Source organism: Zosterops lateralis (genome assembly GCF_965231275.1).
Source record: "Zosterops lateralis genome assembly, chromosome: 4".
Lineage (NCBI taxonomy): Eukaryota > Metazoa > Chordata > Aves > Passeriformes > Zosteropidae > Zosterops > Zosterops lateralis.
Window position 1 is genome coordinate 61425602 of NC_139765.1, and position 16019 is coordinate 61441620.

The 16019-nt window shown below is 39.3% G+C and overlaps 1 protein-coding gene across 1 annotated transcript in view; it reads left to right on the top strand.

The window, feature by feature from the left end:
* The window catches only part of RELN (reelin), a gene marked incomplete at its 5' end in the record, with an annotated part of 276672 nt that overhangs the window by 63979 nt on the left and 196674 nt on the right, over positions 1 to 16019 (top strand). Inside the window, one exon of the mRNA XM_083859081.1 lies at positions 15326 to 15461. Within this exon, the coding sequence (XP_083715207.1) occupies positions 15326 to 15461 (136 nt within the window). The remainder of the gene's footprint in view (positions 1 to 15325; positions 15462 to 16019) is intronic.

Consider the following 16019-nt stretch of genomic DNA (forward strand, 5'->3'; position numbering starts at 1 on the left):
TGCATTTTTTAATTGAATGTAACACAATCCATTGGTGGCCCTTCAGAAAGCAGTGAAGAATAGGATGTTCTTTCTTTGAGTAGTTATAAGGAAGAACTGCATGACCACACACATTAGAGCTCAGTAAAGCTCCATGGGAAAAGCAGAAGCCTCAAAGAAAAAGAACTGCTATTCCTGCTTAGACCATATGACCAAAGAAAGGCTTTCCTTCAGGAAATATCCTCCGGACAGAAGTCTCAGAAGCTCTAAAATAAGATTTTCTATGATATACTGGATTTTGGATGTATTTTATGCACGAAAAAATAAGTGCTGATGGAACAACAGGAGCTCCAGGAAGGAAGCTGTGATCAAACTGGTATATTCTCTAGCAGAGATCCAATTCTAGCAGGATAAAGATATCTGATACTGTACTAGCTGATTCATTTTTTCTGTAAGAAGACCTATACTGATGTGGAGCACACTTATATCTACAACCATACTTGTACAGATGTAGTCATTCAGCTATTACTTTTTTGTCCAAATGTTCTAAATGAGGCATTTCAGGCTTGGCTTTGAATATAGCCATACATTCATTTTTTATGAATAAAACATCACATTAAAACGATCCCCTTCAGCAGTAAAGATTTGTCTTGAAGGTTATTTTGAAATTTTCTGTACTAATAAAGCATCTTTTGTTACCTTCATGATTTCAAAACGCACCAGAGAGCACCAAAACCAACCTGCTTCACCCACTACTGTTCAAAGATCTATCATGGCTTCTCCTCAATTCAGACTTTTTGTTATTAATGTTCTTCTTTGACCAATTTTTCAGTAAATCTTACTTTTTTCCCATTTTGAAAGTAAATTAAATTTACTGAGGTAGTTATCCCTAACGGCATGTTTCTGCTGAAGTAATCCACACGTTACATGTCTTTGAAAATTGCCATTTACACGGAGTGAGTAGAATTAGTTATAAAAAGATTTAAAAATTCTGAATGCCATATCTGCAGTGAATATTGGGAATTTGTTTCAGCTCACAGGCTGTTATCTCTACCAAGAGTCCTTTTTTTGATAGTACAAGGTGCCTGCTAGCAAGAAAAAGATTTCTCTCCTTCATTTTCTTGGAAATAGTTGTATTGTAGGGCTGACTATGGGGATCACAATATTTTTGTTGCATATATGAAGTTTTTGCTCTCTGTAATCCTTATTTTCAAGGAATTCTTGAAAACTGAATGGGACATTGAGTTACAGGTATCTTTCTGTGGAGCCCTTCACAAGCACCCATTTTCTCTGTGTTGTTTATAAAAGGCCTGTAATCATTTGCTGTGTGAGGACTGCCTCATTATGCATCTAAAGTTCAAGTGGTCTGGACCCTTCCTGTGGGAGTTATCAGGGGCTTAAGTGTTTACTCAGTTTTTAATATAAGTTTTGCAATTTTATATATTCTTATCAGTAGTTGATGTAAACTGAAATTAGCTGAAGGCTAATTTGGAGCTGCTTGCAGGAGTCCAATTATTCAGAAAAATGATTTCAGCATAACCAAACCTAACTATCTTAAGATAGCTAGTTCAAGTGGTATAAGTTGTTGATATGGGTTGGACAGAACTGTGCTTATATTGTGCAGTGTGAGGGTCTGTGTATTTGTGTGTGATAAAATGCTTTATTTCCTAAATTGCTGTTTTAAAGGATCTCTTAAATGTATCATTTAAGAATGAACAAGGCAAAAAGAAGCATTCAAAAGCCAGAAGACCATACATATTGCATGCTTTTGGTCTTTCCATCATCACTATGTCTCTATGGCTGTCTATTTGAAGCTTAGATGTAATTTCCAAAGAGGTAGCTGTACTTCCTACTAGACTGCATAGACCTGTGTAAGGAATAATAAAACTGTTTATATCACCCACCCCAGAAAAATAGTACACCCTTACACACAGTATGGGCAGCCCGTAGTGGGTATATGAAGCTTTTGACATATTGTCAGGACAACCTGCAGCTCCAGTTATGCAGTGCTCATATTTCAAAACATTTAAATGAAAAATAGGCAGGAAACTAGTTATGGAAGTTATTTCAAAGTGAAAGATGGTGATTTATTGGGATAAATTGCAAAATAAAGACCAGGCAGTGTTAGAAGCGTGGAGTACATAAATTCATTACAGCAATAATTAGTGATCACAAATGTTCTACTATGAATATTTTTTGGGGAAGCAGGACACAGTCATTCCCCACTCCTCCATGTCTTTGTGAACTTGTAGATATAGAGCTTGTTCCCCAGTTGGCCACCATGGTGCTGTCTTCAACCTCCCTCTGGAATAGCTCTGTCACCCTTTGGATTCACTTGTATGCCATGGCTTCAATCTACCCAAGAAGCAGTTTAAGCAATACAATATCCTTCCTCAATGATGATTTGGACACTGCACTAAATACTGCTCCATTAATCAGCTTTAGGATGCCACATTCTTCCAGATCAAACTGTTTGGCATATTTGGTCCATAGTTGTAGATGAATTGGAAACTCCCTAATCTATGCAGATTTGGTAAGCATTTATTTAGCAGAAATAAATTTTATTATTTTTTTATTATTTTACTATTTTATCAATGAGTGACAGGATCCAGAAGCACTATCTCCATTCATAAATCCATAGATGCCTTCCAGGAAAATCAGTGCCAGGTTAGAGAACCAGGACATGTGGAGAAGGACTGATATCTGTGAGAGCTGATGTTACAGTGTGCAACAGGAAAGTTACAATTGCAGAGTATCTGGAAGTCCCAGAAGAAAATATCTCAATTAACATGTGTGGTAGGGCAGAGATTATTGTAAATTAGGAAACCTTCTAATTTTCCAAACTGCTAATCTGCCTTGAACAAAAAATGTATTTGAGACCTTGAGATGTAAAATTTAATTCCTCCCTGAATGAAACACACTTGTTTCTTTGAAAAACAATAATGAAGGAGAGAACTTCCCTGTAGAGCTGCAGGTCTTCAAGGTATTTTTCTTTTAAAGGGCAGATTAGCACGTCAGAAAGCAGAGCCATGTTTTATCTTTACATTTTTAGCCTTCTCTTTATACATTAATGGGACTGCAGCTCTCTAGTGTAATCCCTTGGGTGTTACTTTGACTTAGCATATTTTTTAAACCCTTTTTAAATCCACAGTAAAATCTTGGAACATTTATCCTACTACAGCCACAGTGGGGGGCATCAGCTGTGAGAGGCGAGCTTTCAGCTGTGTTCATTCATGGAACTGAAACAAGCAAGGTTTAAGATTAAATTCAAGCATTAAGCTGATGCAGTAGGAGCACCTGCTCACACTCACACCCCAGATCTGGAGTCCAAATACTTTTTCCATTCCCATCTCAAATTCTAAAATGCAAACTCAGATCTTCTTACACTTGATCTTTAGTTTGGTGGTGTCCTCATATTTCCATAGGTCTGAATAAAGCTTCCTTCTTTTCAGCAAAACCACGAGTTGATTTGGAAGTCCTGTGGTAGAGGGCTCCTGTAACCTGTTTCTGTAGCACACCTAATTTTCATGCAAATTGTTTCACTGGCTGCTATGGCATGAACCTTGATTAGGTTTCAGATGTGAATATTGTATTCTGTTTTAACTTTGTTTTCCATAAGAGCACAGAACCCCAAGCACAGCAGGGGCTGCAGCTCCAGCAGGTGTGTGGAGCAGAGTGTGGGCACAGCCCTACCTTGGGGCCAACCCAACACCAGCTTCATGGCAGCACCCCCAGGAGTAAACTTTAAGATCCTATATTGAACATGGAATCACTGCAGAAGATCAGCACTGACCATTTAGTCCTAAAGTGCTCTTCTGAGGACTCAGACTTCAATAACTGCAGTCTTTTTTCCCAGGAGTTTGGGTTAACATTGACTGATAGTTTATAAGGGGGTTACTGTTCTTGGTAGCTTGTTTTTATTTGCCTTTCTTCTATCTGATCTGGCAGTGCTTTTGGATGTTGAGGATTGATGATGTTTTGTCTAGAAGTAAGTTTCAGGCAAAGGAATGAAATGCAGCATTTCTTTCTTTGCATTCTTGTGACTCTTGACTGACTATATGTGTTGTCAGATAGAAACAAAACCCCAGTGTTACAATTTTCTGTCTGTGATACGTATGTCTTAATATGTACCATATGGCAGGGGCAATGCATCAGACTTTTTTTCATGGGCAATTTTTTGTCACTAGAGTAAAAGCAGTAATGTGAGAATGAATTAGTAAAATAATTTACTCCCCTTCAGAGCTTGCTGGCTCTGATTATTTTTGCTTCTTTTGGTGTGTAAAGTTTTGTCTTCAGGTTTTGTTTCCTGAAAATTTTTGCTGCTGTTCATGTTTGTTAGCTTGCAATACATCTTTTGAGGAGTTTTCTTATTATGGGTGCCATTCAGCCTTCAGTGGGCAGAAATTCAGCCTGCTGACTAGGCTGCCCTTCCCTTAGTAATACTCTCAACATTGTGGTCCAGTGCTGACCAGTGGGAGAGAGGCATTGTGAAACTGCAAAGAATTGGATCATTGCACTGTTTAAGAGAAACCAGGAGGCAAAGTAAATTACTACACATTTTACAAGAGAAAGGGAACAGCTGTCAGACTTGCTGTTTTGTTCTGCAAATTGTAAAAAGAGATGTTAAAGATGCATAGAGAATCAAAGCAACTTTTTGTGTTTGTAGATTTTTTCTTATTACTATTTTATTAGTATTATTATTATTATTATTTTGCCAAAAATATCACAGAAGTCTGCAAATCACAGTTCAAATTTCTGTTTTGGTGATGAAAGAAAGCATCAATAGTGTGTATCAGGGAAACAGTTTGATTTTCACATTCCAGTTTTACTGAACACCTGAATATCAAAACTTCTGCCTCTATTCCCCCTGTGCATTTCCCTGGTGACAGTGAGGTGAGACTGACTGAGATCACTCTGTTGGGGGCAGTTGGGTGCTGGTGAGGGAGGAGATCTCAGCCAGGTTGGCTGCCCCTCTGGGCTCCCACATCCTGCTGCTGCTGCACAGCACACAGAGCACACACTCACCCTCACAGGAATGCTTTAGCCCAGACCTAATGTCTTCTAAAAGCTGTCAATGCTATAAAAGCTGTATTTGTGCTATAAAAGCTGTCAATGTAATAGATTTGTGGCCTCAGAGAAGGAAAATCTGTCAGGTTTTTTTCCTGAGACATCAGAATATCTGTGGAGCATACAGGTGGTGTACAAGAATATGCTTCCTTCCACAAGTAGTTTGATCTGGACAGAGATACTGGTGGATTTCAGCCAGCAGCATTGAATTTCAGCATATTTTCAAAAAAAAAAAAAAAAAAAAAAAAAAAGAACTCCTGGAGATTGACAATTTTAATTGAAATGCCTCCATTCAGTCCATAATACCACTTTTGCAGCCCCACTTCTCCCTTACCTCTCCCACCAACTTGGTCAGTGATTCCTCTGCTCTCTTCACCCCTTTGCAGAGGCTGAGAATGGCCATGGTGCCCATTATGCAACTTTATGGTTCTAGTTTTTATATTTATGAATTCTGAGGGATTTGTAGCAAACCAGCACTACTGTGACACTGGTGCCAGCTGCTGAAAAAAGGCAAACACCTTGACTCTTGATCACAGTGTTAGAGATGCTGTGACTACAAATGGCACATGTGTTAGTGGTTGACCACCTATAAATGTATGAAGATAGAACCACAGTCTGTCATTACCTCAGCTGGCTTTTCCCTCACAGATGCATCTCTGAGGCAGGAGAGATGCCATCTTTCCAGAGCAGATAGGCTTTTGTGAAGCTCAGCTGTCCCAAAAGCCTCACAGAGACTGTGGGACTGGCCATGCCACAGGTCACCTCAGGGTACCAGCAAGGGCAGCTGTGGCTGTTGGAGGCCTTACATAAGTCACCCCAGTGTAGGCATTGCTGAGGCTACTCTAAGCCCTGCTGTGGGAATGGAGATCGTGAGACCTGGAGTACCCCAGGTCTGCTCCTTTGAATGGAAAGTGCGTCTTGTGTCCAGCTCTGTGGAGATGTTGCAGTTGATGCTGGTGAGGGACAAACCATGGTTTCTGTAGTTTTATCCCAGACTCCAACTATAATGAGCCACTCACTCACTTTCCAACTCCCTCCCCAATCCATGGGATGGGGAAGAGAATCAGTAAAAGGCAAAACTCATGGATTGAAATCAGAACAGCTTAATAATTAAAATAAAGTAAAATATAGTCATAATGAAAATGAAAAAGGGAGAGAGAAATAAAACCCAAGGGAAAATACCAAATAGTGCTTAATGTAATTGCTCACCACCCGCTGGCCAATGCCCCTCCCATCCCTGAGCAGAAATTGGCAACTTCTGGCCAAGTCTCCCCAGTTTATAGAGTGGACATGACATCCTGTAGTAGAGAATATCCCTTTGTGCAGTTCAGGTCAGCTGTCTTGGCCATGCTCCTCCTGGTTTCTTGTGCACCTCCTCCCTGGCAGAGCATGAGACACTGAAAGTCCTTGACTTAGGGGTCAGCACTGCTGAGTAACAACGAAACCATCAGTGTGTTATCAACATTATTCTCATACTAAATCCCAAACACAGCACTAGGAAGAAAATCGACTAACCCAGACAACAAAACATGGTCTCAGGTTGACTTTCAGATCATCTGAGATAAGGAGTTGGGGGAAGTATATCTTCCATAACAACATCACTTCAAAACAGGAAGAGATGCCTGCAAATGATAAATACTCCATCTGGAAAGATTTATATGTAAGTCCCTCTGGTTTCATTATGTAGTTATTGTTATTGATTGGTTTGACTGACTTAATTTGCCTTGGAGGAAACTCTCAATTTTAAAGCATCAGAGTTCACCAGTAATGTTGATAACAGAGATATAAGGAGTAATTAGGGACGGCGCAAGTGCAACCAGGATAGGAAGGGCTGAGTGGGTCCTGCAGTGACAGTGACAGCAATGTGGGCAAATGCAAAACACGGCTGCAGGCAGAGGATCCAAATAAAGGAAATGTGTTACAAGGCAGACTGCTGCCAGAAACCATTAAGTTCATTTAAAATAAATTAAAGAGAGACTTAGGCTTTTGTAGGTAAAGCCATTATTCTAATTAGTCATGCTAGGCTATAGAAGAGCAAACAGGGTACCAGGAGGTGTTACCAGCAGCCATATAGAGAAGAAGGGATATTGTCACTGCAAACCACTCAGACCACCTCAGCTGGCTCTGGGGTGAAGACTGGTTTATTTAAAAAAACCCCAAACAACAAATTTGGTGCTTTATAGATGCTTTATAGATCCAATCAGGATGTGTGTGTTTATGGATGAGTATTGGGCAGTTACATTTTTACTGTGCCGTGTAGTGATTTTCTCGTTATTGCACAGCAGTGTTTCATTTGATGTTCCTTGCTCTGGTCAGCAGGGAGGTTTGGTTGGTTCATGGCTCTGTTTAAGTGAGTGGGTCAGGATGCTGTAGTCAGTTATGACTGCTGGTTCACAGTTTTGCCTCTACTAAAGCAAATTCAGGGTGATTCCGGGGGCTCCGGTGCTGCTTTGGTGAATTGTCGCTGCTGTGAGGAGAAGGATGTGGTTATTGCTGGCTCTGACAATGAGCTTGGTGGGAACAGATGTCTGGTGTGATAACAAGGTGTCCTTTTGTCACATTTGTCACTGGTATAAGCCCTATCAAGCAGAGTGTCTGATGTTTGGCTCACGAGACAAAGATTTATGTTTACAAAGTGGAAAGATTCAGAACAATGCAATATTTTTTGGAAGTTGTATGAGAGCTGCTTATATGGATGAGGCACCAGTCAAATACAGTAACAACAACAAAAAAAAAGTGGATGCAAACCAGGGACAGTTGCTTTCCTTCAGCAGAATTAACTGGAATTTGGTGCTAAAATAGAAACTGTGAAAAGTATAGAATGAAGGTATTGGCCTAACAGGCCTATAAAGAAATATATATAAATTGCTATTATAAAACATGCTGAGACTATTAAGAAAACATTTAAAATAGATTTTGGCTTAAGCCTTTGGAAATAGATTTTTTTTTCTTGTTCTGTATTTCAGCAACACAGTAACTTATTAGCATTTTCTATTTATATTACTGCTGGTCCCTGTTTACTGTTGCTAAATCTACTTGCCTTGGAGCACTTAGTGCCATGTTGCTCTCTATGGAGCACTTAGATTTCAGCAGTAAATTTTCTTCTCACCCCTTCTGTCAATGGCCTGAAACTACCAACACGCTGCAGACCAGGGTCTCACCACTCCATTCCCCTGACTCGTGGAACCAAATCCCACATTACATGAGGGACTCATTCAGTATGATGGGAATTATGCTGTAGAAAGGGGATATTCTCTTCCCCATGCTCCACGATTTCCATATGTGTAGCTCCTATTAGGTTTAATGAGACTGGTACTTAAAAATCCCTGAGATGAAATTATAATCTTAAGTGGGTTCTAACAAAAGGCTGCTCAAAAGTTTTGTTTAACAGTCCCTTTAAAGAAGAACATTAAAAGGGAGATTAAGCAAAAAATATATCCTGTTTTCTGAGCAAATTTTAAAAAATCTGTTTATTAGTGGTTCATTCCTACAAACGTGTTTCTAGTGAAGGGCTTGCTTCAATAAATATTCACAAATGTGGACATAAAGCACTTCTCTTGTAAGCACCTAAAAGCCCTGAACTGAACTGTTTCATCCTTGAATCCCCATTTGTAAATGTAATTCAAATGTGAACTTGCAATAAATTATTGTTTTTAAACATATTTAAATTTAAATTTCCCATATGGGGGAAAAGGTTATAAAATCCATGCTTCTTATCTCAAGTGTGAGTCACTTCAGCACAGTGGTGCCCTCTGAAGAATCAGGTTGCTGTGGTCAGGCTTTGGCTGCCTCCTGAGCACAGAAGGATTTAGGGATTTTAGTGACAGACTTTATTAGGCTGTTACACACATATCTGTTCATTTCCTGGCATTCTGATTAACATGTGGATGGTATTTGCCCCCCAGCATTGCAGATAGTAAAAGGATTTATTATTTAATAGTGGAGCAGTAGAAATAATAATAATGAAACAAACACTTGACTTCAAGAAAGATAAAGGTAACATATTGCTGGGTGGACGAATGTATCTGTCAGTTGCTGGTCTTTTCTTTCTTCATACTGTTTAATAATTTATCAAACCATCCTGACCCTTAATTGATCACAAGGGCTACCAAGTGCTTTAGCAGTCTGTTACACTCTGTCAAATGAGATGTGTTTTTTCCTGTGAAGCAGAACAAAGTCACCCCCCACAATCAATTGGCAAGAGCTTATTTCAGCTGGGTGGGTGCAGTTCACTTAGGGCCATATTCTGCACCTTTACTCCAACTGGAAGGAAGTTACATCTATAATTTAGAAACTGTGTGAGCTCATAACTGTACATTTGTGTTCATGCTTTAGAAATTATAGTTACCAGCTCCAGATATTTCTTTACTCCCAACATGGTCCCTTTTAACACAGATTATTGATGCTTTCCTTAAACATATTTGGGATTTGGGGTTTTTTTTAAGAGAAAACCTCCCAAAAACATGAAGCAATTTGATTTTCTTCCCATCACTAGTTCTAAAATTTTCAGACTTATATTGCAGGATCCTGAAAGGGGTTTATAAGTGCTTAAGGATGTTGCTCAAATATTCTTCCAATAACTAAAACTATGCCATTATTTCATTCTCTGTAACATTCAGTGAAAATGTATATTTCATTTTTAAACATGTTTACAGGTAAGGCTCAAAAAGATCCTTTAGACATCTGAAGATACACAGGACAAAGGGAGGTTCCTACCTCTGAAAATGCAGTCTGAAAGCTGCAGCTTTAGCCGCTGTAAATAGCACTTTATGTCTATATACATTCAGATTTTGTCCTAAAATATTCCTTAAGGTTTCCACTTGGCTTTCTGTGAGTTCAGGTCCTGCCAGGCACCAGTCCAGCTGTGCTGCTGCCTCTTCTGCACCTCAAATAATGTGGAGAGGCACATGGCTTCCCCTGAACTTTCAGGAGGACCTTGGTTCTGCAGCAGCCCTGGAGACCTGTTCTACAGGGATTTTACTGAGAAACCAGGCTCCTTGTTAGCAGCCACGAAGTTGTCACTTGTCCCAGCACTCCTGTGTCTGTCTGAGCGGTGTGATCCTCCATGTGGCAGGAGAGTGGGGGCACCTCTCTGTATAACTGATCTTCAATTTCACAGAGGGGATGTGCTTCTGGAAAGTAGAGATTGTGGGTGTAAGCTCCCTGCCAAAGTGATTAATTGATAATAATTTAAAAAATGGCCACCAGCATCTTTTAATTTTGAAAAAAAAAAAAAAATCATCCTACTTTTCTTCTCAGAACGAGTCCCTGGTGCTGCTTGGGGAAAACAAATATCAAGCCCTGGTCTGGCCACTTCAGCAGGAGATTCAACACAGAAGGTGTTTTCAGGTCACACAGTCACTTTTCCATCTCTCCCTGCTTTTAACAGCAGACAGAACTGTGCTTACCTTGTGGAGTTATGGAGCACCCAGAGGTCTCCAACTCTGTTTCCCAAGGAAAAAGATGGTTCCTAGGAACAGGTATTTTATTTTTATGTAGTGCAAAATCCAATTTGAAAATGTCTGTTTCTGATTCAAATTTATTATCTCCTAATCAGGAATTATTGCTTTCTCGAAGATGCCAGAGTTATTTTGTTACTTAGAGCTTTTTCTTCTTGGAATTTCATCAATATTTTATGTTTGGCATTTTTCTGTCCCTTACACATATCTTTGAAAATGGAAGCATGTAGCAGATAATAATTTTAGAAGCAGCAAAGCCAAAATGTGATCATTCATTTTACATATGTAATTAACATTCACTCTCTCATTTAATATCACACTCAATTCATGTAATAAATAGGAAATGGTGTGCTACCTGCCATCTGGTTCATCACTGGAAATTCTGTTGAGCCTTAGCTTTAGTGAAGTATTTACCAAGGACCCTGACATGCAGATGAACTCCTTGTATGAAGTTTTGGTTTAGATAACTGTTTTCTAAGGAGGATATATCATGTTTTAGTACAGAACATCATGTAGTTACATAGCATAGGGTGAAGGTCAGACCTGTTGCAGATCCATGTTTTTCAGACTTACAAAGCAGAGAATTATGTAACTCTTTCCTGCATATATCTGTACCATTAGATGCTTCCCAAGCTCTGTCAGTAGAAAAGATCATCTTTTGTCTTCCAGGGGCCCAGATGAGAGAACGGCTGCTATAATCTATGGTTCTCCCTTTTGGAGAAGCTATACCACGAGGTGAAAGTAATGATGAGTTCAGGATCAACACCTGAATTTAGGCATTTGTGGACCACCATTTTCACATCTCGCTCACCTTTGTGTATGCCATCTGATAAAAGAAGCAAAATATTTCCCTGCATTAGCTGTTATAGCCCTACTAGTGGTTCTTATTATCAATAAAATAATTTTAAACATTTAAAGGTTGAAGTTATGTATTTGTCATCTGACTTTACCTAAGCTTTTCCTTCCAATATTTTCCTCTATCCCTGCATTTCTTGTATTAATCTTATTCCTTGAAATCTACCTCTTCACACAGAAGTTCTTTGATTCAGTGACTACAGATAGGGTATTGAATAGTGCTCAGCACATTTTTTAAAGTTTACATAATAAAAACAGCTGCGGAATTCCCTCTTGAGAGGGACTGAGAATGTCTAGTTCCTCTCCTAGCAGTGCTGGTGGCAGGTACAAAGCATGTCTGGGATTTGAATGGTTACAATGATTATACTGAGACTCCTAAAGCCTCAGAAATTTTAGGGGATGGGGAATCTAGAAAGTGCAGATGTCTGAAACATGTCATTATGATGAGTGCATGCTGTAAAAAACCAAGGCAAAAGGAGTTTAGAGAGATGCTAACAGCTTCTTTTATGCAGCACATTTTAGAGCTGTGAATTGGTACCTCTCACAAAACTTTCAACATTTCAGCATTCATTAAGTCACATGGAAACACCTGATTTTTTGCTAAATTGTTTATAGAGTTTTATACAGGAAGATCTTAAATTTTATCCTAAGGATTATTAGTTTTATCAGCACTAGACTCGAATGTATGTGGTTGCAGTGGTCACCAGGGTGTGAGGGAGACACTGTACACAACATTGACCTGAGCCACTCTGAAACTGTCAGAGGCACATAAAGGATCCAGTTTTGTTCTTACAGCTGCTGTATAATAAGGCTTGTCTCACAGTCATTTAAATTTTTTGTAGCAGAGTGTTGTTTCACTTTTGTCCTTTCATTTGCTATGGGGCAAACACTGTCTGAGAAACAACTTACCAGTTTGGAGAGGGGCTGAAGAAGAGAGGCCTTTCCTAACAAGGAACTGCAAAAAGACTGGAAGCAAAATGGTGAAATAACATTCTCTGCCCTTAGTTTAGCAAGCTCTTAGTATCAATTCAATTTTCCTTTTTTTTTTTTTTTCTTTTTTCTCTTTTTCTTTTTTTTTTTTCTTCTTTTTATTATTTTTATGTTCACCTTTTCAATAGGAAACCTTGGAATTTAAGCATCAAAATTTTTTTAATATTGCTGTCACTCACTGAAGTTTCAGTATTTAATTGTTGTTAAATGTTCTGAAGGCTCTGAACTCCTAAATGGAGTTGATATACTCAATAAAGGTCCAGCAGATGAGGAAGGTTGTTTTTATTGTAAAAATAGAACAATCAATTATTAGTAAAATTATAAATATTGGGATTTGGAATGATTGCTGTACTATTCATTGACTTTTTTTCTGAAAAAAAAAATTGAATGACTTGGATTTTTCCTTGCTTAGAATTTATTCTAGTAGCTGCAAAATTGTTCTTTTTTTAAACTGTAAATCAAAGGAAAAAGAAATTCTCCACAGATGTTGTATGTGTTTGATGTATTAGACACATTTTTGCAGTATACTGCTTGAAACCTAGGGAATTCATTAACTCAAAAGTTGCTGCCAAGGAGGGAAGCAGTCACATTTCCCAAGCTGCTCTGCCTGTCCCCTGTCTGGGGGATGTGTTAGGGTAGCCTTTGTCCTCCCTTGTATTTGGCTGGCTCTGGAGAAAGGGGGATTTCTTCAAACTGAAGGGCTGTTCCTGCTTCTCCCCTGACAGCATCAGTTATTTAATTACCATGATAGTGTGAGGCTGGCTGTTTCCCACTGCACAGCCAGGGATGATGACAGACCAGAGCTGGTGCTCTGCAGCAGCCCAAGACCCCAGCCCACAGCACTGGAGTCACTGGCTTTAGCACAGACTTCAGAGAGAGGGACAGGCTTGGGGAAAGAATCAGAGTTAGCACCTGACACCCTGGGCAAAGCAAAGCAGTTGCCTAAATAACATTTGCTCTGTGAGGGACCTCTCTGGGCATGTTTTTGGACACACCTGTCCCAGCAGAGCACTGCTGCAGGACTTCAGCAGTGAGAGCAGGACAGTGAGCCTGGGCACCAGTCAAGTGGGATTCCTTAAGGATGTTACTGCCACTCCTCTCAACTAGCCAAGAAAGGCAAATAAAGCAATACAGCATGGCAAGAAGTGGCCAAACCTCATCTATATCTAGTCTCTTGCAATAAAGAAGAGTCAGTAAAATACCACCTCTCTGGATTTTCCTACTACTGATCCTCAGAAAAGAGGCTTCATCCACGGAGCCTGAACCTTTCCTGTGACTATCCTGACACAATGAGCTTCAGCATCATTTAGGGACTTGAGCTGTGACTGTGTAAATGACAGAAAAATCTCATGTGGATTCTCAGTGGGGAACTAACTGAAAAACTCTGAATGAGGAGGTTGTTGTTTTTAAAAGATGCAGGCATCACTACCATCACCTGCTGCCTCCTGTCACTCCTGGGATGGATCACTTAAATTCACTGTGGCTCATTTCTCCCCCCCTAAAAACTGAAGCTGGTTTAGAATTTCATAGCCCTGAGGATAAATAACATCCATAACCTTGAGCTATAGTCTGTCATCCTCACCAGTACCTGACTGGGATTTCAGACATTGCTTTTTGTCTATAAAATGTGAAATGGTTTGGTTCTGAGACAGCCCCCACTCCATGCAAGGTGCTGCTGGCATCCAGTCCCTGGGGACACCAGGTGAAGCAGTGTGTTTGCTTTAGGAAAGATTTATCCCCCTCCTTGGTGTAAACCTCTCACTTGAAAGCTTCCTTCCAAACTCTGCATCTGTGGGGGCTTACAAAATTGCTGCATTCACATTAGAGGAGAATTACAAAAAAACCCAGCAATTAAGGATTCTGAGAGTCAGAGATGGGTTTTATTTCTCTGTTGTTGTTTGAATAGCAACAAGCAAATTTGGGAAATATCAGCCACTATTAACTTTGAGATGCAGTCACCAAATAGCTGACAGTGACCTTTTTGAGCTCAGTGGTGCCTGCTCCCATTGCCTTTTCCTTTTGATCTTATTAACAAGGTTTCAGCCCATGCCACTGTTCTCTGAAATGAAGGTTCAATATTTGAAGTAACATGGAACTAGGCATTGTCTTCTGATAATTGCATTTAAAAGAATAGTTTCATCATTTACTCTTTCATGTACTAGGAGTAAAGGTGTAATGATTCATTTTGGTAAGATTGCCTTCCTTTAAGCCAAAGGGTGTCAAACAAACAACCAAGTTTGCACTACTTTGTAGGAAACTACAAAAGGGCTCCAAGGGGAGAAAGATTGCTGTCAGACATTGTTTTATGTCAAAAATATAGGGTTTTTTGTCTAATGTTGAACTGCAGTGAATTCCAGAGGGATGGATTAATAGATGACATTTAAATACATTCATGTATTAGAGGCATGTATTAAAAAGAAATTAAAAAAAAAATCAAAGGAATGGTTACTGGTAAAACTGTGGAAGGTTGCTGCTTTTATTTCAGATCAGAAGAGTTCATGAATCCAGAGTTCATCTGTTTTTTTCAAATAGATGTCTACTAAGAGATAATACCTTTCTCTAAGAGCTTCATTTTTCTTATTAAAATAGAACCTTTTTTTTTTGCTTCAGGTGTTATTTTCTTTTAGCTCTGTAATGGATGAAAACAAGGTAATGGAATAACTGATTTACAGTAGCTGTGATCCAGCTCCTCCTTCAAAAATGCAAATAATTCCTCTGGTATTGGTCTTATGAAGACTATTAGCAGTAAATACACAGAGCCTTGCAGTAAATGCAGTCAGCCTTGACTCAGGCAAAGGCCAGCTCCAGTATTTTCATTGGCATTAATTCTAATTAATTGATGGCATACCCCTGGGGTTTTTTCATTCCTGTTGCCATGATGAAGCACATGGCAGATGCATTTCTCGGTCTGTTAGCACCTCACAATGAGCCATTAACACGTGTCACTGTTTCCTCCCTCTGTGTCTCTCTCCCAGGAATTATGTCTGACCACCAGTTTGGAAACCAGTTCATGTGCAGCGTGGTCGCGTCCCATGTGAGCCATCTCCCCACCACAAACCTCAGTTTTGTTTGGATTGCTCCACCTGCAGGGACGGGCTGTGTCAACTTCATGTACGTATAAACTCAAAGCCATGAGCAGATAACCACTCTGGGGACAATGAAACAATCTAACCTGCTCACACTGCCTGCATGAAAGAGTTGGTCAGAGTACACTGCCGGGTGTAGATGGTAATTTGAAGTAAGAGTATTGAGTTCTTCCTGGCTGAAGAACATCTGTGCATATTGGGGCTTCTTATTTTCAAATCATGTAGGAAGTCTAGCATTTAAAAGAAATGGATTCTTCTTGGTAATTAATAATATCATTGTTCCTTTAAGAGTATAGCCTATTTGAACTGACACAGTCTTGTAGCTATTGCATTTAATATGAGTTAGAACATTGCACAAATATATTATTCATATTGTAATCATCAATATAAAATGCAAGTGTGTGAGAGTAGCTATACTTAAGTATTTACTGTTCCGAATTTTAAACACTCTGAACTTCTGATGAACCATGATCAAGAGCGTTTTTTCTGTAATTTGTTTTAAAGACATAAGTTATCATTTGATGATTTAGTACCAAATAAAGTTCCAACAAAATAGCTTAACTTGAACAATTAGCATATATAT